The following is a 21,492-nucleotide window of genomic DNA, read 5'->3' on the forward strand; positions in this document are numbered from 1 at the left end:
CACAAGACCAACGCAGGCAGGCAACGGGCACCTCTCCAGCTCATTTCTCCATGAGAGAGGGCTCTCCAGGATGGACCCTTTCTCTCTTTTATCCTCGGTGTTGCATTCAGAAAGAGCAATTACCCACCATGTCTTTTCCTATGTCCCACGATGGGGCCACAGGACACATAGACCTTTGCCTTGGCCAGCCATGGTATTTTCCCCATGCCCGTGGCTCTGCGGGAGGGTTGAGTGGACGGGTGAAGCCCTCTGGGGTTGTGGAGCCGGTAGGATTGACTTTCATTTCTTTCTGCATGAGGCCTGTCTCAGGTTTGTGGTCAGTTCCCTCAATGGCAGCACCACACTTGCATGTCTTCACTTCCATGGGAAGTCCATGCTGCATTTGGACACAAGAGGGTGGAGTGAGAGAGAAGACTGGAAGCCCAGCTGGGTGCTGATGGCATCTAGCAAAAGCTGGGGGCACCCAGCAGGTTTCCATGGCCTCCACCTGGTTTTCTACATGGGGTCATTTCAACAGCTAACAACAGGCAGGAGGAGATGTGTGCCTATGAGCAAACATCTCCAGGACAACCAGGTTCTTCCTACAGTCAACAGGACATGCCTAGGCATTGATTTGGGGATGAGAGTGACCAAGACCTGGAAGCACCCGCTTCACGGCACTGCTCCCAAGGGGAGACACAAATCCCAGGTCCATTTAACCTAGTGCCTTGCTGGGACAAGAGCCCAGCTGGCTTGGAGAAGAGCCCAGCTGGCTTCTGAGCTTTGCAGCTGCTCTTGCAGGTAAAGGACCGCTTGACACGGAGGTGACATTGGAGTCCACATTAGGAGGGAAGCAGGGCAGTAGAAGGAGCATCTACAGTGACCACCCAGTAGAAACCACCAGGCCAAGAGGCCAAGATGTGTTTCAAGGTGGTGCAAAGGGGATGAGCACCTCTGGGAGCCAGAAGAAGACCTGAGAAGCTCATCCCAAGCCTGACTTTTTCCTATGGAGGTGACAGGGTTGCAATGAGAAGCACAAGACGACAGAGCTGCAGAGACCACCAGCCCAAAGGCTGGTTTGCATCTGACTGTGACTTCTGGAGAGGTTTCATCAGCTTCCTCTCAGGGTCTGAGCTTCATGGACTCATCCCCAAAGCCACCAGAGGGGTCATTAACATGCCGCCTTGGGCTGGGCCTCTGCTGCTGGTCTCCTGGGATGGAGGGAGCTCATGGCAAGTGGGCTGTGCTGCAGCGAGACATCTCTGGCCAGGAGCAGCTCCTCTGCAGAGCACAGCAGGGCTGAGGGCTCTGCCTGCAGGCACCGAGGGGAGAACAGCGAGGCAGAGAGAGCTTAAAGGCAGTTGGAAATGGGAGGCTTGCTGAGAGCTCAGGGAAGGAGAAATCTTCAGAGCCCTTGACACGGTAAGTCTCTGGGTGCAGGGCAATGCCGATGCGGTTCCTGGAGGCATCTCCTCAAGCTGGCAGAGCCCACAGCTCCTGGGATCTGCCAGGTGGACTCCCTGTGCAGAGGCAAGTTTGAGTGGCTGGGAATGCAGGTGTGCAGGCAGGGGTGCCCAGTTGTGTCCTTCTTCAGAGCAGGGTCCCTGCAGCCCAGGGGCTGTGTGCCGGGGCAGGGACTCTGCCGCCTGCCAGGGTCAGCCCTCAGCCTGCCCGGGGAGCTGCCCAGGGCACTGCAGGGAGAAGCTGTGGGTGGAAGGAGCAACCCCCTGGAAGGGCAGGGCAGGGTCCTTCTGCTCTTGAGAGGGTGCGTTGTTTGCGAGGGCTGATTACAGCTTGAGATTGCCCCTGGGACATTTGCCATGGCACTTCTCAAGGAGCATGGAGATCCCCTTGGGCAGTGCCCTGGTGCCAGGAGGGGTCTGCAGGGCAGAGCTGAGCACACAGAGGGTGGGATGGGCTCTGTGAGCAGGGACAGGGAGGAGAGGTGTGGGCAGAGCACCAGCTCCTGGCAGGGACAGCTCCAGGCAGCAGAGACATGGGCAGGGAGTGGGAGGAAACTGCAGCCAAGCCCTGGGCTAGGCTGCCTTCAGGCTGCTCTCTTGTGGTCCCTCACTCTAGATGTCTGCTGGGCGTTGTCTGCTGAGCAATGAGCTGACTCTGCCTTTAGGACATCCCATCTTCAGGACATCGGACTGTCTGCTTTGCCTGTGCTGCTGGGCTTGGGAGCTGCCCCAGAAGAGCACGGCTGTGCTGTAGGATCCCAGGGAGTGCTGAGCTTTCCCTTGGAGGTCAGTTCTCTCCTCTCAGAGGCCTTTGCTTCCCTCTGAGAGGGGCTGTGTCCTTCTCTCTCAATCACAACTCCACCTCTGGGATGGGAAAAAGGAACCATTTGCAGATCTGCTCTTTGAACCAGGACTCCCCATCTCTCATCACAGTCTAGTTTTGGGGGATTATTTAAAAGTAATTTCTGTTTGTCGTCATCTTCAAGGCAGCAGAAGCAAAAGTGCAGGGCAGCTGGGTGACAGTCTAATGGACACTGCATCTCTCCTGACTCTGCACTAAGCTACAAAGAGCTGAGCCTTTTTGCCTGTCCTGTCACATTCCCATTGCTGTCCTGTTCCCATTTTTCCATCCTAAAATGAGTATTTCTACCCCTCACAGGAGCTCTCCCCAGATGTGATGGTGGAAAATAAAAACCACAGACAAAATTCTTCTAAGGACATGCTAAGCCTGTCTTTGGCAGCCTGCGCTCTTCTGAGTCATGAGTGCAGAGATTTAATTTCTCCATTAAAGGTGGATTACATCTGACATCGGTTGTCAACATTGGAGCTGTCACAAACCAGCTCCATGTACCCACTGCAGCTGAGCACAGCTGACTCCTCAGCTCCTCACAACACACTCAGCCAGCAGAAACCAGAGAAGGGAAATGCATTTCAATTGGGGGGTGTTTCTATGAGAAATGGAGTGGCTTTGCTCAGAGGAAGATGTCCTAATTGTTCCCTGTCCTTTCATTTTGTTCAACCAGACCTCTTGCCAAGAGCCAGCAAATGACCAATGGCAGCTCCATCACCCAGTTCCTCCTCCTGGCATTCGCAGACACACGGGAGCTGCAGCTCTTGCACTTGTGGCTCTTCCTGGGCATCTACCTGGCTGCTCTCCTGGCCAATGGCCTCATCATCACTGCCATAGCCTGCGACCACCACCTCCACACCCCCATGTACTTCTTCCTCCTCAACCTCTCCCGCCTCGACCTGGGCTGCATCTCCACCACAGTGCCCAAAGCCATGGCCAATTCCCTATTGGATGTCAGGTCCATCTCCTATGCAGGATGTGCTGCTCAAGTCTTTCTGATTGTCTTCCTGCCTGGAGCTGAGTACGCCCTTCTCACTGTCATGGCCTATGACCGCTACGTTGCCATCTGCCAACCCCTGCACTACGGGACCCTCCTGGGCAGCAGAGCTTGTGTCCACATGGCAGCAGCTGCCTGGGGCAGTGGGTTTCTCAATGCTGTGCTGCACACGGCCAATACATTTTCTATACCACTCTGCCAGGGCAATGCCCTGGACCAGTTCTTCTGTGAAATCCCCCAGATCCTCAAGCTCTCTTGCTCAGACACCTACCTCAGGGAAGTTGGGCTTCTTATATTAAGCTGTTTTTTAGGTTTTGGCTGTTTTGTTTTCATTGTGCTGTCTTATGAGCAGATCTTCAGGGCTGTGCTGAGGATCCCCTCTGAGCAGGGACGGCACAAAGCCTTTTCCATGTGCCTCCCTCACCTGGCTGTCATCTCCCTGTTTGTCAGCACTGGCATATTTGCTCACCTGAAATCCCCCTCCATCTCCTCCCCATCCCTGGACCTGGTGGTGGCAGTTCTGTACTCGGTGGTGCCTCCAGCAGTGAACCCCCTCATCTACAGCATGAGGAACCAGGAGCTCAAGGATACCCTCAGGAAACTAATTCAATGGACCTTACACCACCAACAGTAATTTGTCTCCCCTTCTCTGCAGAGTGCCCAGGGTATATTTTAAGCCAGTACTCTGGGGGTTTTTTTCTCTGATAATCATCATTAGAGGTAATTGCCTGGGTTCATAGCACTTCTCTTGAGGCTCTGTCCTGTTGTGTCTGATCCTTGAAGAACCATGTGTCACCTTTTGCCTTCCTAATAGCCTCTCTGCAATAAAAGGGGATCTCCTGAGGGAGGTGCCTGCAGCCTGGGCTCTCCTTCATACAGTTGTGGCTAAGAACAAGCCAGAGGAATTGGACTTTCCAAGTCTCTTCCGCCTGGTTTTCTCCTTCTCTTTGGGGAAATAATCTCATGGTATCACTGTTAGACACCAAGCACTTAGCTGAAGGCTCTCGTCTTGGTGTCCAGGGGCATTGGAAATGGTGCACGAGCTCCCAGTCCCCTTCCTCAGGCTGTCACAGATATGACGGGGCTGATGGCAGAGGTCAGTCCATGTGGAAAGGAATCTGGCGTGGTCAGGAGAGGATGGGGACACTACAGGTACTCTGGGGTGGGAAGTGAATGGAGACTCAGAAGGCGAAAGACCCTGAGATGAAGTCCCCCCAGGGCAGAGCACTCACTCCAGGTACCCGCAAAGAAAGACTCTGCAGTGCTGTGGGAGTCCGTGAAGATGCAGCAGGCACAGGGCAGGAGAGTGGAGAGATGCAGGAGGTGCCTGAGGAGCCGCAGGGCCAGGACTCTGCTGGTGTCCTGGGGAGCAGGGCTGGCGGGGAGGCAGAATGGGGCAAAGGCGGTCAGGGCTGGGGATCCCTTGCAGCATCAATGCAGGAGAGGCCGAGAGGGAGTGGCCTGCGCTGGCACTTGGGGCCAGCTGCAGGCCTGGGGCCGATGGGGAGGCTGAGACCCCCCTCTGCCTCCCAGCAGCTGCTGTGCCCTTCCGAGGGGCTGGGACTGTGGGGTGAGTGCCCAGAGCTCTGCAGCAGCCCAGACTGCCAGCCCAGACTGGGCTGCTCTGCTGGGCTGCGCTGGGGAGAGGGCAGGGAATGTGGGGGAGAGCCGGGGAGGGGATGGGCTGGACTGGAAAGTGCCCAGGACAGGAACAGCCTGACGTTATCAGAGCTCTGTGACCATCCGGGGGAGGACCCGCTCCAGTGGGCCTGTGGAGCAGAGCCTGATCTCCTCGAGAAGGAAGCAAGTCATCACAGGTGCAGGAGAGAGGAGCTGCTCTGTGCCATGTTCCCTGGACACGCTGGGGAAGCTGCCCCAGGGCAATTGGGAGAAACCACCCCACGCATCGTCCATTTCCCTCTCTGGCCATACACCCAGCCCTGGGGAGGGACCTTGGTTGTGGGGCCAGCTCCATCCTTCTGCTGGGCTCAGTGCCTGTCCTGGGGCACAGCCAGCCCGGTGCTGTCTCTCTTCTGTCCCACACCCTGCAGATCCCACCGCACGGCTGACTGCTGACACCTGCATGGGATATGACCGAGGTTGTGCAGGGGCAGGTACTGGTGGGGGGCTGCCAAATGGAGGGCTGCTGCGGGTGGAGGTATGGAGGGCTGCCACGGGGACTGTGCTGCTGGAGATGTTTCCCCATCCCATGAAGGTCTCGCTGCGACAGACCTCCAGAGGAAGGGTGCTGCCATTCAGGCCTCAGCTCCAGGGAGTGCCTCTGCCTGGGAGTGGGGGGGACAGTGGCCTCTGGTCTGGGAACTGAGAACCAGGTGAAGGGGGGTGTGAGGAGAGGAGCAGTCTGTGCACCATGGCGAATGACAAAGAGGAGAGAGACAGGGTCTTTGCAGAGACCGCGCAGTGGAGAGATCTTGATCCCTGTGGAGCAGGGAAGAGGGGAGAGCTGGAGACCACCCCAGAGGAGCACTGAATGGAGAGTCCTGCCCAGGGGGAGGCTGGGGACTCGTGGTGCTGGAGGAAGGCTCCTTCTGAGCTGCATGGCTGCAGCTACAGAGCAGGGACAGTGCTCTGGCAAGAGGTGAAGGAGCAAGCAGGGCTGGGGCAGGCTGGAGGAAGGCAGACAGGTCTGCAAAAATCTGAGGGAGAAAATGATTGCTGAAGCCCGGGGTTGAACCAGGGACCTTTAGATCTTCAGTCTAACGCTCTCCCAGCTGAGCTACTTCAGCCCTGCCCCAGCAGCCCTGGTCCCCGTGCCACCTGTGCCAGGCCACAGGCTGGCACCCAGGAGGAGTGCTCCTCAGGGAGCTTCCCAGGGGAAAGCTGTGCCCAGCCCAGAGCAGAGGGGACCTGGCTCCTCCCTGACCCCAAGGCCAGGTGGGCTCCAGCTTTGGTGGAGGCCAGCTTACACTGGGCGTGCCAAGATGTCTGTGGGCCTTGTACAAACGGGACAGTGGTGAAGGTAAATGGGCAGACCAGGCATGTGCAACTGCAAAGGCTGCCCGTGGAAGAAGCGTGGGGCTGGTGGAAGACCTTACCTCCTTCCCCAGGGAAGGCCTCCTCCCACTCTTTTCTCCCTGGCTCCACTTCACTCACTCCTTCATTCCCAACTCCTCTATCTCCTCCCTGCTGAGCAGCACAGGGGGATGGGGAATGGGGGTTGTGGTGAGTCCATAACAGTTCCTCTCTGCTGCTCCTTCCCTCTAAGACTTTTCCCATGGGGTCCCTCCTATGGGCTACAGTCCTTCAAGACAAACCCACTCCAGCATGGGCTGTCCTCCATCCAGCATTCTTTCAGGAATTGTCCAACATCATCAGTGTTGGGTCCTCGACGGACTGCAGGGCTTACTTTCCCCACCATGGTCTTCTCCATGGGCCGCAGGGAAATACCAGCTCTACTCTGATATTCTCCATGGGCTGCAGGAGGCAATCTGCTCTTGTGCCTGGAGCACCTCTTCCCCCTCCCTCTTCACCAGCCTTGGTGCTTGCAGGGCTGTTTCTCACATTTTGTCTCCCTTACTCCTCTCCCATTCTGGCAGTTGTGTCCTTTCTTAAATATGCTTTTGTAAAGGTCCTACCAGCTTCGCTGATGGGCTCGTTTTTGTGCAGTGGTGGTCTGCTTGGAGCCTGCTGGAACCAGCTCTGTCTGGCATGGGGAGGCAGCCCCTGGTGTCTTCTCACAGAGGACACCCCCGCATCCCCCCTGCTGCCAAACCCTGGACACCACCACCAATACACAGTGTAAATCTTTGCCTTGTTGAATGACATCCCCTTCCTCTTCCCTCATCCACAAATACAATTTACTCGCTGGGGAGGAAGAGAGAGAACAGAGAAGGCCTTGATGCTGTGCAAACATGGTTCAGCAATAGCTACACCATCGGTGTGTTGGCAACTCTGTTTTGGTGACAAACCCCAAACACAGCACCACGGGGGCTGCCGTGAAGAAAATTAACTCCATCCCAGCCCAAACCAGTACAGTGTGCCTGGAAGAATGTTTCCAGGATTAGCTGCTCTATCTCCTTCCCAGGGAGAGAGGTGAGGCTGACTGGCCGGTAGTTCCCTGGGTCCTTCTTCTTGCCCTGCTCGAAGACAGGAGGGACATGTGGTTTATTCCACTCTTTGGAGGACTGTATTGTGTGCGCACTCGTGAACTGAGGCAAGAGGACTCCCACCACCTGTGGGTTTGTGGCAGGTATGGGAGGAAGCTGAGTCCCTGTGACGGATCCACTCGGCTCCCTGACCAAACCAGCAGTAGTTTGGTTCAGGGTCCAAAGGAGGTAAAGGCCCAGGTGTAACCTGGCCAACAACTTCTCTAGTTCCAGTCTGGTCTCTGAAAACAGGAGCAGAGGGACATGGTGAGCATTGATGTATATGGGCTTGGAAACTGGAACACCCATCACGTGATTAAGACATGAGTAACAGGTGGTTCCTCCAAGACTCATTTGTCAGGGAACAAAGAAAGTTGTGGGTACAAGGAGTCTCATGCATACCTTTCCCATCACATGGAATTTGCCTACGAGCCAACCACTCTATTCCATAAATGTGGCAGCTTAAGGGTATCTTCTTTGAGCTCTCCCTGCTAAGCAGCTGGCTGCCCAGCAGTGATCTCTCCTTGAGCTGGGACACCTCTCAAGGTTACTTCTCGAGGCTGAGACCTCTTACCCACTGCAGATCTTTGCTAAGTGACTGATATCGTGCTTAACCTTGTGTAACAGTGCACTAAGATTTTGTATTGGTGACTTTGATTCTGTTCTGGTAGCTGTGAATCATTGTTATATCCTCTGTGCAGTAAGGAATAGAGTGACCCTTGCCATCCGACTTTGATAAGTTGCAGTAAAACCGCTTTTGCTGATACTTCTGGCGGTGGTTCTTTAATTGGTCTAAATCGCCCGTCTGTGACAAGCTAGTGTAGTCAGCAGGAGTCTGGATCAGGATTTGCGACAGGAGACCTTATTGCAGGCATACAGTGTATAGGGCAGGCTTACGGGAAGAGGGAGACTTTTTACCAGGGCCTGTAGTGATAGGACAAGAGGCTTTTAAACTGGAAGAGGGTAGGTTTAGATTGAACATAAGGATGAAATTTTATCTGGTGAGGGTGGTGAGACACGGGCACAGGTTGCCCAGAGAAGTTGTGGATGCCCTCTCTGTGGAAGTGTTCAATGCCAGGCTGGATGGGGCTTTGAGCAACCTGGTCTAGTGGAAGGTGGGTCCCCCATGGGGTCAGAAGTCCTTGAGGAGCCTGCTCCAGCATGGGCTTCCCACAGGGTCACAGCCTCCTTTGGGGGCAACCACCTGCTCTGGAATGGGGTCCTCCAAGGGCTGCAGGTGAGTATCTGCTCCAACATTAACCTCCATGGGCTGGTGGGGGTCAGCCTGCCTCACCATGGTCTTCTCCATGATTTGCAAGGGAATCTCTGCTCTGGTGTCTGCAGCACCTCCTCCCTCTCCTTCTTCACTGCAAAGCACCATATGAGCTGCTATGAGGAAAATTAACCCCATCCCACCTAGTCCCAGTACAATCCGCACCCTTATTCCACAGCATTTCCGTCATGCTCAGGTCCCACATTGACTGATACACCTGAGTGTACACATTCAGGATGTACACAATCGCCCGATTCCTGTGCTGTTGCATTTCTACACCCTACTCAAGCCTTTCCATTCTCTCTCTTTCTCATTCCCACAATCCCCTCTTACCAACACTTACAACTTGTACTCTGTACTTAAACCATCTTTACTTCCGACAGTCAGGTTTACACATCCTCATTAACCACTACCCCCTGTTCCTTGACACACGCTGATATTGTTCACTCATTCCAGGCCCACTGCCTCCACCACCACGCATGTCAATGACTTGGGTCCCATCTGCCAAGGCGATCACTCAGGACAGGTGAAGTACTCGCCCCATTCCTCGTGAGGATTGCCCGCTGTTGGTTCAAGTGGTTCCTGCTGCCTTGCTTCCTGGCACATGCAACTCACATCATGGAGTATTTTCCCCCAAGGTTAGATCTCCTTGAGGTACACACCAGATCTCCCATCCTTCCACATTACCCACCGAGTACAGTCAGGTCCTTGAGCCAAGACAATCTCACAGATGGGCTTGCTTGTTCCCAGGGGAGGAGCAGCCCACACTGCCTTCTCCAGCCAGCTCCCTGTGTGCACTATGGGGACCTTACCTCCTCCCACAGTATGCGCAGGCTTTGTTTGGGCAGGACCAGGAAGGTTAGCAGATCCTCTGGTGTGTACCAGCTGAATGGCTTCTGCTAAACTGATCACCTGTCCAATATGACATGAGGCAGTGTCCCCGTGACTTTGGCCTGCTCTCTCAGCATCCTTGGGTGAAGTCCCTCCCATCTCATGGACTGGCAAGGGTTGAGTTTGATCAAGTGACCCTAGATTTCATCCCCACCCACTGATGGTTGTTCTCCATGGGTTCTGCCTCAAGGCACAAGGGCCTGGGCAACCTTGCTGATGAAGACTGAGCCAAAGGCAACATAGAACATCTCAGACCTATTTACACCTGCTCTTGCTAAGTTCTGCAGCAGCCCTGCACTGTCTTTGTTTCTTCTTTAACTTCAGTAGTAACATCTCATCTTGGTGCCATTGAGCTCCTTTGAGAGAGTCAACTGAATATCCTTATGGGCTTTTGCAAGAGGCTGTCCTTAGAGACCAGTGGTACTGAGCTCTGCTCAGCGCTCAGTACTTGTGCTCTGCCCTTCAGTGCTCCTGCCCATAAAATCCTGCAGTTCTTACTACCCTGTTGTCCATCCCGTAGTGAGGTCGATACTTCCCAGCTGCTCCATCAAACAGATGACAAGTTTCTCCTGATGACGTGGTTTAGGCCCAGCCGGCAGCTAAGCACCACGCGCTGCTCGCTCACCCCTCCCCCGGCAGGATGTGGAGGAGAACATAAAAACAAGGGCAAAGCCTGGAGGATTGGGATAAGGGCAGTTTACTGGGACAGCAAGGGAGAGGGAAAACAATCAACAACAGCACTGATAACAGATATTCACAATGGGTGATAACAGAGAACAATTTACCGATCCAACCACCGACCCACTAGAAGCTCAGCCCATTCCAGAACCATGCCGAAAACCGCGCCACCCCCCCACTGCCCCACTAGCCCCCCTTTTATGGTGAGCATGATGTCACATGGTATGGAATAGCCCCCGGCCAGCTTGGGTCACCTGTCCTGGCTCCTTGTGAAATTAACTCTGTCCTTGCCAGAACCAGGACATTCGTAAAGGATCAGACACAACAGGACAGAGCCTCAAGAGAAGTGCTATGAACCCAAGCAATTACCTCTAAGTATGATTATCCGAGAAATAAAAACCCAGAGTACTGGCCTAAAATATACTCTTGGAACTTTGCGGAGAAGGGGAGACAAATTACTATTGGTGGTGCAAGGTCCATTGGATTAGTGTCCTCAAGGCATCCTTGAGCTCCTGGTTCCTCATGCTGTAGATGAGGGGGTTCAGTGCTGGAGGCACCACCGAGTACAGAACTGCCACCACCAGGTCCAGGGATGGGGATGAGATGGAGGGGGGCTTCAGGTGAGCAAACATTGCAGTGCTGATAAACAGGGAGACCATAGCCAAGTGAGGGAGGCACGTGGAAAAGGCTTTGTGCCGTCCCTGCTCAGAGGGGATCCTCAGCACGGCCCTGAAGATCTGCACATAGGACAGCACAATGAAAACAAAACAACCAAAAACTAAAAAACAGCTTAATATAATAAGCCCAACTTCCCTGAGGTAGGAGCCTGAGCAGGAGAGCTTGAGGATCTGGGGGAGTTCACAGAAGAATTGGTCCAGGGCATTACCCTGGCAGAGTGGTATAGAAAATGTATTGGCCGTGTGCAGCACAGCATTGAGAAACCCACTGCCCCAGGCAGCTGCTGCCATGTGGACACAAGCTCTGCTGCCCAGGAGGGTCCCATAGTGCAGGGGTTGGCAGATGGCAACGTAGCGGTCATAGGCCATGACGGTGAGAAGGAAATATTCTGCTGACATCAGAAAGAAAAAGAAAAAGACCTGTACAGCACATCCCCCATAGGAGATGGTCCTGGTGTCCCAGATTAAGTTGGCCATGGCTTTGGGCACAGTGGTGGAGATGGTGCCCAGGTCGAGGAGGGAGAGGTTGAGGAGGAAGAAGTACATGGGGGTGTGGAGGTGGTGGTCGCAGGCGATGGCAGTGATGATGAGGCCATTGGCCAGGAGAGCAGCCAGGTAGATGCCCAGGAAGAGCCAGAAGTGCAAGAGCTGCAGCTCCCGTGTGTCTGTGAATGCCAGGAGGAGGAACTCAGTGATGGAGCTGCTGTTGGACATGTGCTATTTCTTGGCATGGGGGCTGGTTCAAAAAAGCAAAGGACGGGGAAAAGTTAGGACAGACTCCTCTGAGCAAATCCATTCCATTTTTCATAGAAACACCCCCCAATTCAAATGCATTTCCTTTCTCTGCTTTGTGCTGGCTGAGTGTGTTGTGAGGAGCTGAGGAGTCAGCTGTGCTCAGCTGCAGTGGGGACATGGAGCTGGTTTGTGACACCTCCAGTGAAGACAAGCGATGTCAACTGTAATCCGCCTTCAATGGAGAAATTAAATCTCTGCACTCATGATTTGGAAGAGTGCGGGCTTCACAAGAGAAGCTTAGCATGTCCTTATAGGAATGTTGTCTGTGTTTTTCATTTTCGACTATTACATCAGGGGATTTTTCCTCTGAGGGTTAGAAATACACATTTTATCATGGAAAATGGGAAGAGTCTTGAGACAGTTCAGGCAAAAGGACTCAGGTCTTTGTAGCTTAGTGCAGAGTCAGGAGAGCTGAGGTGTCCACTAGACTGCTAATGAAATTGATTCTGTTGCCTTGACATTGTCGACAAACATAAATTACTCTCTAAAAAATAGCCCAAAAAAAGACTCTAAGGAGAGATGGGGAGTCCTGTTTCAAAGGGCAGATCTGCAAACTGTTCACTTTCCCTGCTCAGAGGTGGAGTTGTGATTAAGAAGGACACAGCCCCTCTCAGAGAAGCAAAGGCCTCTGAGAGGAGAGAACTGACCTCCAAGGGAAAGCTCAGCACTCCCTGGGATCCTACAGCACAGCCGTGCTCTTCTGGGGCAGCTCCCAAGCCCAGCAGCACAGGCAAAGCAGACAGTCCGATGTCCTGAAGATGGGATGTCCTAAAGGCAGAGTCAGCTCATTGCTCAGCAGACAATGCCCAGCAGACATCTAGTGTGCTTCTCCCTGCAGTGCCCTGGGCAGCTCCCCGGGCAGGCTGAGTGCTGACCCTGGCAGGCGGCAGAGTCCCTGCCCCGGCACACAGCCCCTGGGCTGCAGGGACCCTGCTCTGAAGGACACAACTGGGCACCCCTGCCTGCACACCTGCATTCCCAGCCACTCAAACTTGCCTCTGCACAGGGAGTCCACCTGGCACATCCCAGCAGCTGTGGGCTCTGCCAGCTTGAGGAGATGCCTCCAGGAACCGCATCGGCATTGCCCTGCACCCAGAGACTTACCGTGTCAAGGGCTCTGAAGATTTCTCCTTCCCTGAGCTCTCAGCAAGCCTCCCATTTCCAACTGCCTTTAAGCTCTCTCTGCCTCGCTGTTCTCCCCTCGGTGCCTGCAGGCAGAGCCCTCAGCCCTGCTGTGCTCTGCAGAGGAGCTGCTCCTGGCCAGAGATGTCTCGCTGCAGCACAGCCCACTTGCCATGAGCTCCCTTTGTCCCAGGAGACCAGCAGCAGAGGCCCAGCCCAAGGCGGCATGGTAATGACCCCTCTGGTGGCTTTGGGGATGAGTCCATGAAGCTCAGGCCCTGAGAGGAAGCTGATGAAACCTCTCCAGAAGTCACAGTCCAATGCAAACTCCACAGTTTCTTGGAGCATTAATGGTTCCCCCTGAGGGCCATCCCTGACAAAGCAACTCTGGGGCTGGTTAGAGCAGGCAAGTGGAGGCAGTGATGACAGGTAGGCAAAGGCAATGGCAAGGTGGCTCTGATGCTGAGTAACCCTGGGTGTGTTTGATCAGCCAAAGGGCCAAGCTGTGACCCCCAGCCCCTGGGAAGGGGGTTCCTGTAACACACACAGAGCTCAGAGCTCTTCCTGGGGCAGGGGTTTGTGGGGACGTACAATGCCAAGTGCAGGACAATGGTATGACACCTCCCAGGCCTTTGAGTGGAGACAAGGAGGCCATGAGGCCCTCGTGCTGTAAGGATTAGGTGTCTCCTGGTAGGCCTTGGTGACACAGCCAACAGCCACTGCCAATGGGAGAAAGACCTCAACTTCAACCTTCAACTTTGTCATCTCCCTTGACCATCTCCACCACAGGTTGTCCTATGGTGTCCTATGCCTGCACCTGTTTCCTGGAAGGCTCTGGACATCCACTGTGCTTGCCAACCTTGCTCTCACTTGAGACTCTTCCTACCCTTACTGATATCTCTCCATCCTCAGGGGCTGTGTGTTGAAATACAAAGCTTTGGCTAATCCAGACTCTTGCTGGGTGGCCTCTTGTACCACAGAACTGCACTTGGAGTGATGTTTCGTGTAAGTCAACGTGACATGAAATCCTCATGCCCAGTCTCAACTTCCAAAGCTTCCCTTTGTGCCATTATTTCTTTCTTGTGCTGCTTTCCCAATGTTGAGAAAAACTCCACCATCTCTGAAACCACACTTCAACCAGTCTCAAGATGGTCTGGGTGGCCACGGTCATCCTAATGCAGGCCTGTATGCAGGTGGCCTTGTTCATAGTGAACATGCACCACTGGCTTGTATGGTGTCCCACGTAGCGCCCAGACCCTTCTCCTCAGGGTCACTGCTCAGCCGGTCAGGTGCAAGCCTGCCCTGATGACCGAGGTTACTCTGCCTTCTAATGCAGGACTGGCCACTTCTCCTTGTAACCCTCAAGAGGTTTGTGTTGACTAGCATCTCAAAGTATCTCAGGTCCCTCTGGACTGAAGCTCCATTTGGTCAGCGGTTAATGTTTGTGTGCGGGTGGCTCACCCTGATGGTGGTGGAGTCTCACAAGAGAGCAGCATGAGGAGTTGCAGGGCTCTACAGACCCGGGTAGGAATTGCCATGAACACCACCTCCAAAACACCAAATGAGATTACAAAACCAGCAAAACGAGGGCCAGCAGATGTGTTTGGTTTGTGTGGCAAGGTTTTGGTAGCAGGAGGAGGGGAGGCTACAGGGATTTCTTCTGTGAGAAGATGCCAGTGACAGTAATTAGTGAATGATCTCTCCTTGTCCTTATCTCGACCCCCGAGCCTTTCGTTATATTTTCTCTCCCCTGTCCAGCTGAAGAGGGCAGTGATAGAGCAGCTTTGGTGGGCACCTGACGTCCAGCTAGGGTCAACCCACCACAACGGGAGCACTGGTGTGGCACTGGGAGCACTGGAGGGAGCCTGTGAGCAGCTCTAGTAGAAATGGAGCCTAGAAATGTAGACTAGAAATGGAGTAGAAATGGAGACTAGAAGCACTGCGGGGAGCCTGGGAGCGGCTCTGGGAGCACTAGGGGGAGCCAGGGAGCCATAGTGGGAGAACTGGGGTGGCATTGGGACGAGTGGGGGAGACAGGGAGCCACCCTGGGTGCACTGAGGTGGCAGTGGCAGAACTGGGAGGGGAGGCAAGGACCGCCACTGGGAGAACTGAAGAAGCACTGGGAGAACCAAGGAGTGGCACTGGCTGCACTGGAGTGGCACTGGGAGCACTGGGCTGAGCAGGGAGCCGAACTGGGAGCACTAGGGCAGAACTGGGAGGACTAGGGGGACCAAAGGAATTGCTCTGCAAGTACTGGGGCAGTACTGGGAGCACTGGGGGAAGCCAGTGAATGGCACGGGGAGACCTGGAGCACAACTAGGAGCACTTCAGGGAGCCTGGGAGCTGGACTGGGAGCACTGAGGTGGCTCTGGGAGAACTCGAGGGAGGGGAGGAGGGGGGCAAAGAGCCACACCAGGTTCACTGTGAGGAGCCAGGAATCCACACTGGGAGCACTGGAGTGGCAGTGGGAGCCCTGCGGTGAGCTAGGGAGCAGCACCGACAGCACTTGGGTGGCACTGGGAGCACTGGGGCGGCACTGTGATCCACACTGGCAGCACTGGGGCAGAACTGGGAGCACCGGAATGAGCCAGGAAACCACACTGGGAGCACTGGGGAAACACTGGGAGCACTATGGCTGTACCGGGAGCTCTGGGGTGGCACTGGGAGCTGTACTGAGAGTACTGGGGAGATACTGGGAGAACTTGGAGGAGCCACTAATCGGCACCGGGAGCACTGGTGTGGAACCGGGAGCACTGCAGAGAGCCAGGGAGCTGCTCTGGGAGTACTGGCGCAGCGCTGGGAGAACCAGGGCAGCACTCTGATCCTCACTGGCAGCACTGGAGTGTCACTGGGAGGACTTCTCACCTCCGTGCCTGGCAAGATGATGGAGCGGATCCTCCTGCGAACTGTGCTCAGGCACAGGGAAAACCAGGAGGTGATTGGTGACAGCCACCATGGCTTCACTAAGGGCAAATCCTGCCTGACAAAGTTGGTGGCCTTCTATGATGGGGTTACAGCATTGGTGGATAAGGGAAGAGTGACTGCCGTCACCTACCTGGACTTGTGCAAGGCATTCGACACTGTCCCCTATGACATCCTTCTCTCTAAATTGGAGAGACATGGATTTGATGGAGGGACCACTCAGTGGATAAGGAATTGGCTGGATGGTCACACTCAGAGACTTGTGGTCAACGGCTCAATGTCCAAGTGCAGACCAGTGACGAGTGGTGTTCCTCAGGGGTTGGTATTTGGACTGGAACTGTTTAACATCTTTGTTGGAGACATGGACAGCTGGATCGAGTGCGCCCTCAGCAAGTTTGCCGATGACACCAAACTGTGTGGTGTGGTTGACACGGTGGAGGGAAGGGATGCCATCCAGAGGGACCTTGACAGGCTGGAGAGGTGGGCCCGTGCGAACCTCATGAAGCTCAACAAGGCCAAGTGCAAGGTCCTGCACATGGGTTGGGGCAATCCCAAGCACAACTACGGGCTGGGTGCAGAATGGATTGAGAGCAGCCCTGAGGAGAAAGACTTGGGGGTGTTGATTGATGAAAATCTCAACATGAGCCGGCAATGAGTGGCTGCAGCCCACAAAGCCAACCATGTCCCAGTCTGCATCAAAAGCAGCGTGACCAGCAGGTTGAGGGAGGGGACTCTGCCACTCTGCTCTCCTCTCATAAGACCCCACCTGCAGTACTGCGTCCAGCTCTGGGGTCCCCAGTACAAGAAAGACATGGAGCTGTTGGAGTGAGTCCAGAGGAGGCCAGGAAGATGATCAGAGGGCTGGAGCACCTCTCCTGTGAAGACATACTGAGACAGTTGGGGTTGTTTAGCATGGAGAAGAGAAGGTTCTGCGGAGATCTAGTTCTTTCTAGGTCTTCCAGTACCTGAATGGGGCCTACAGGAAAGCTGGAGAGGGACTGTTTCTCAGGGAGTGTCGTGATAGGACAAAGCGGAATTGGGTTTAAACTAAAAGAGGGTAGATTGACACTAGATGTTTGGAAGAAATTCTTCATTGTGAGGGTGGTGAGGCACTGGAACAGGTTGCCCAGAGAAGCTGTGGATGCCGCATCCCTGGATGATTTGAAGGCCAGGTTGGAAGGAGCTTTGGGCAGCCTGGTCTAGTGGAGGGTGTCCCTGGCCATGGCAGAGGGGCTGGAACTAGATGACCTTTGAGGTCCCTTCCAACCCCAAGCCATTCTGTGATGATTCTAACAGAAGGAGATATTCAGAAAGCTGGTTAAAATCTCCTTTTATGAAGAATAAAAAAAAAAAAAAAACCCAACACCAGTTTAGACTTAAACGACAGATGAGCAGAGCTTTAAGTGATGTGGAGGGAAGTGATGCCATCTGTCCCAGGTAAGTTTTTGTACTCCAGTGATAGAACAGAGTGGGGTAAATTCAGTGTTATAATCACAGTTAGTTCCTTGGCAGGTAGAACTGGTGGAGAATTTTTATTGTCATTCCTGTTCTGTCTAGTGAGAGGGTGCATACAGAGTGCGTATAACAGAAAGAATCTCAGAAGATTATGAAAAAGTGAAAGATTTGAAACAGGGAAGAAACATCTGAATAGAACAGAACAGAACAGAACAGAATAGAACAGAATAGTTCAAGCTGGAAGGGACCATCTACTCCAACTGCAGAATAGGGCTGATATCACTCAAGCCATTAAAGATCAAAGGGGCTTTGGATTATTTGGTGTGCGGTCACTGGTGTGTACATGTTCTGGCAGGGGCTTTTCCAAAGGCAACCATCACCTCAGCCGATGTACCTCCACTGTGAACTTATCCACAGGTCACTGTCCATTTGACTCCAGTTCACAATGGAGTTTTAGCAAGTTCCCTTGCTGCCCCCAAAGCTACTCACTGGTGGGAGCAGAGTGGAGAAAAGAGATGAGATGCCCTGCAGGACTTCATGCTTACAAAGAAGGAAGAGCTGGTCAGAGATGTAACATTCAGGGGCGAGAAAGCAGAGTGTAGGATCCTGAGAGAAGGGAAGAAGGCCAAGAGCAGGACTTGAGGAGAGCAGAAGCTGACCTCCTGGCCACCATGCTTGGAAGAATCCCATGGGATATGGGCCAGCAGAGAAGAGAGTTGCAGAGACCTGTTTGATGCGCCTAATGCAGAAAGAAAAGGTGGCCGGAGGAAGGCATGGATGAGAAAGGAGCTGCTGACGAAAAACCAAGCATGAAGAGGAAGCACAGAGAAGATGGAAGGTGGCTGCCTTCCAGCCTCAATGGTGCTGTGCTGCTGGGCTGGAGAGAATCATTTGTACGTGTGTGACTGTCTGTGCATGGGGGAACTGGGGAGCTGAGGTGATCCTGGGGCCAGCGCCTGGATAGATGGAAGGTCTAAGACCATCTCCTGGAGGGATCCATGCTGTCTGAGTGTCTACACAGCTATACATTTTCCTCTAATATCACCATGCGTCAAACAGCCCCACCCTCATTTCTCCTTTCTCTGCTGACCCTGGTTTGGCTTGCTTTGTACCCTCCTTTGGTGTTTTGCAGACTCTCTTCATGGCAATTCCTCCCTGGGTCTGTAGAGATCTGCAACTCCTCATGCTGTTCTCTTGTGAGACTCCACCACCATCAGGGTGAGCCACCCGCACACAAACAGTAACCGCTGACCAAATGGAGCTTCAGTCCAGAGGGACCTGGAGAAACTCGGGGATTTGGCCAAAAGAAACCTCGTGACGTTGACAAGGAGAATTGGCCAGTCTGGCCTCAGGGAGAAGAACCAACGTGTACATGAGGGCCAGCTGGGACCTGCTGTGCTGAGGAGGGACTCTGAGGAGAAGGGCCTGGCAACTGTGAGGGACACCATCCGAGCCAGGGGTTTCTGCTCACTGTGAAGAAGGCCACTTGCATATGGGCCTGCATTAGGATGAGCATGGTCACCCAGAGCAGGGCAGTTCTTCTGGCCCTTGACACCGCACTGGTAGGGACCCCCACACATGGCTTTGTCCCAGTTCTCGGCTCCCTCTTTTGCTGGAGCTGGGAGGAGCTGGAGAGTGGCCAGAGGAGATGTGGCCAGGTGGAGTTTGGGGCCTTAAGCAGATGGGCTGTGTGGAGGGGCTGAGAGACCTGGGCTTCTTTGGCCCCTTTGCCCAGTGGTGGGGAGGCTCAGGGCAGTCTAGGAGTAGCCTGAGACTGCTTGAAAGGTGGTTTCAGAGATGGTGGAGCTTTTCTGAAAACTGGGAAACATCATGATGAGAAAGACAAGATGCCACCAAGTGCATCTTGGGAGGTTGAGATGGGACACGAGGAGAAAGAAATGTCCCTGCAAGTGCAGTTCTGTGGTACAAGAGGCCACCCAGCAAGAGTCTGGATCAGCCAGAGCTTTGCCTTTCAATGAAGAGTCCATGAGCAGGGAGAGATATCAGTAAGGGCAGGAAGATGCTCAGGTGAGACCCAGGTTGGTGAGCAGGCTGGGTGTCAAGAGCCTGCAGGGAAAGAGGTGCAGGTGTGGGACACCGTAGGACATGCTGTGGTGGAGACATCTGGGGCAGTGGCAAGGCTAAAAGCCCCCAAGACAGCCAAGGTCTTGGTCTGCTGGGCTATGGCTGTTCTCTCTGCAGGTGATGCCTGTGAGGAGACATCTTCTCATTAGAGCACCAGGACTTCATCGCCCCCTTGTCACAACCTGTGAGCCTGAGAAAGAGTGTGTGGTAGTCCTGCTCTAGGCATTGCACATCCCCACATCACACTGGCCCAGGAAGAGCCCTGAGACACGTGTGAGGGACAGGGTCTCCCCTCCCAGGGGCTGGGGGTCAGGGCTTGGCCCTTTGACTTAATAAAACACACCCAGGATTACTCAGCATCAGAGCCACCTTGCCATTGCCTTTGCCTACCTGTCATCACTGCCTCCACTTGCCTGCTCTAACCAGCCCCAGAGTTGCTTTGTCAGGGATGGCCCTCAGGGGGACCCATTAATGCTCCAAGAAACTGTGGAGTTTGCATCGGACTGTGACTTCTGGAGAGGTTTCATCAGCTTCCTCTCAGGGTCTGAGCTTCATGGACTCATCCCCAAAGCCACCAGAGGGGTCATTACCATGCCGCCTTGGGCTGGGCCTCTGCTGCTGGTCTCCTGGGACAAAGGGAGCTCATGGCAAGTGGGCTGTGCTGCAGCGAGACATCTCTGGCCAGGAGCAGCTCCTCTGCAGAGCACAGCAGGGCTGAGGGCTCTGCCTGCAGGCACCGAGGGGAGAACAGCGAGGCAGAGAGAGCTTAAAGGCAGTTGGAAATGGGAGGCTTGCTGAGAGCTCAGGGAAGGAGAAATCTTCAGAGCCCTTGACACGGTAAGTCTCTGGGTGCAGGGCAATGCCGATGCGGTTCCTGGAGGCATCTCCTCAAGCTGGCAGAGCCCACAGCTGCTGGGATGTGCCAGGTGGACTCCCTGTGCAGAGGCAAGTTTGAGTGGCTGGGAATGCAGGTGTGCAGGCAGGGGTGCCCAGTTGTGTCCTTCAGAGCAGGGTCCCTGCAGCCCAGGGGCTGTGTGCCGGGGCAGGGACTCTGCCGCCTGCCAGGGTCAGCACTGAGCCTGCCCGGGGAGCTGCCCAGGGCACTGCAGGGAGAAGCTGTGGGTGGAAGGTGCGGCCCCCTGGAAGGGCAGGGCAGGGTCCTTCTGCTCTTGAGAGGGTGGTGCGTGTTTCCAGGCTACTCACAGCTCCAGATCACCCCTGGGACATTTCCCAGGGCACTTTGTCATACGCAAATAAAGGCAGGGGCTACATGGAAAGAAAGGTGCTTCCCAGGGTTGGTGCTTTCAATTCCCTGCTGTGATGGTCAGAGGAAACAGTGATGGAGCTGTCAGCTTTGCACAGGAGACCGAGACTCCTCCAGCATTACAGTGAGTGATGAACAGGTTTTTCAAGGCACCTGATAAAGTCACTTCACCCTTTCCTCTGCCTACACAAAGCATCAACATCATCTTTGAGGTGTCTTCAGGGTTGATCTGCTCTTCCCCTTAAGACCTGCCAACACAGAGGTTCCCATTGGGCAGTGCCCTGGTGCCAGGAGGGGTCTGCAGGGCAGAGCTGAGCACACAGAGGGTGGGATGGGCTCTGTGAGCAGGGACAGGGAGGACAGGTGTGGGCAGAGCACCAGCTCCTGGCAGGGACAGCTCCAGGCAGCAGAGACATGGGCAGGGAGTGGGAGGAAACTGCAGCCAAGCCCTGGGCTAGGCTGCCTTCAGGCTGCTCTCTTGTGGTCCCTCACTCTAGATGTCTGCTGGGTGTTGTCTGCTGAGCAATGAGCTGACTCTGCCTTTAGGACATCCCATCTTCAGGACATCGGACTGTCTGCTTTGCCTGTGCTGCTGGGCTTGGGAGCTGCCCCAGAAGAGCACGGCTGTGCTGTAGGATCCCAGGGAGTGCTGAGCTTTCCCTTGGAGGTCAGTTCTCTCCTCTCAGAGGCCTTTGCTTCCCTCTGAGAGGGACTGTGTCCTTCTCTCTCAATCACAACTCCACCTCTGGGATGGGAAAAAGGAACCATTTGCAGATCTGCTTTTTGAACCAGGACTCCCCATCTCTCATCACAGTCTAGTTTTGGGGGATTATTTAAAAGCAATTTCTGTTTGTCGTCATCTTCAAGGCAGCAGAAGCAAAAGTGCAGGGCAGCTGGGTGACAGTCTAATGGACACTGCATCTCTCCTGACTCTG

At 54.4% G+C, this 21,492-nt stretch overlaps 1 protein-coding gene and 1 non-coding gene across 2 annotated transcripts; both read right to left on the reverse strand.

Moving 5' to 3' along the window:
- Positions 1 to 5,963: 5,963 nt before the first annotated feature.
- TRNAF-GAA (transfer RNA phenylalanine (anticodon GAA)) lies at positions 5,964 to 6,036 on the reverse strand. The gene has a single exon. It is a non-coding gene; the product is annotated as a tRNA-Phe (tRNA).
- A 4,659-nt stretch (positions 6,037 to 10,695) lies between these two features.
- On the reverse strand, positions 10,696 to 11,643 carry LOC129196930 (olfactory receptor 14J1-like). The gene has a single exon (XM_054804898.1). It carries the CDS (start codon positions 11,626 to 11,628, stop codon positions 10,696 to 10,698), a length of 933 nt encoding a protein of 310 aa, XP_054660873.1. The 5' UTR covers positions 11,629 to 11,643.
- Between the last annotated feature and the right edge of the window lie 9,849 nt (positions 11,644 to 21,492).

Source organism: Grus americana, chromosome 27 (assembly GCF_028858705.1).
Source record: "Grus americana isolate bGruAme1 chromosome 27, bGruAme1.mat, whole genome shotgun sequence".
Taxonomy (NCBI): domain Eukaryota; kingdom Metazoa; phylum Chordata; class Aves; order Gruiformes; family Gruidae; genus Grus; species Grus americana.

Bases quoted from the DNA above. Each gene is read 5' to 3' on its own strand.
- LOC129196930 (XM_054804898.1), bottom strand. From the start codon at position 11,628: ATGTCCAACAGCAGCTCCATCACTGAGTTCCTCCTCCTGGCATTCACA.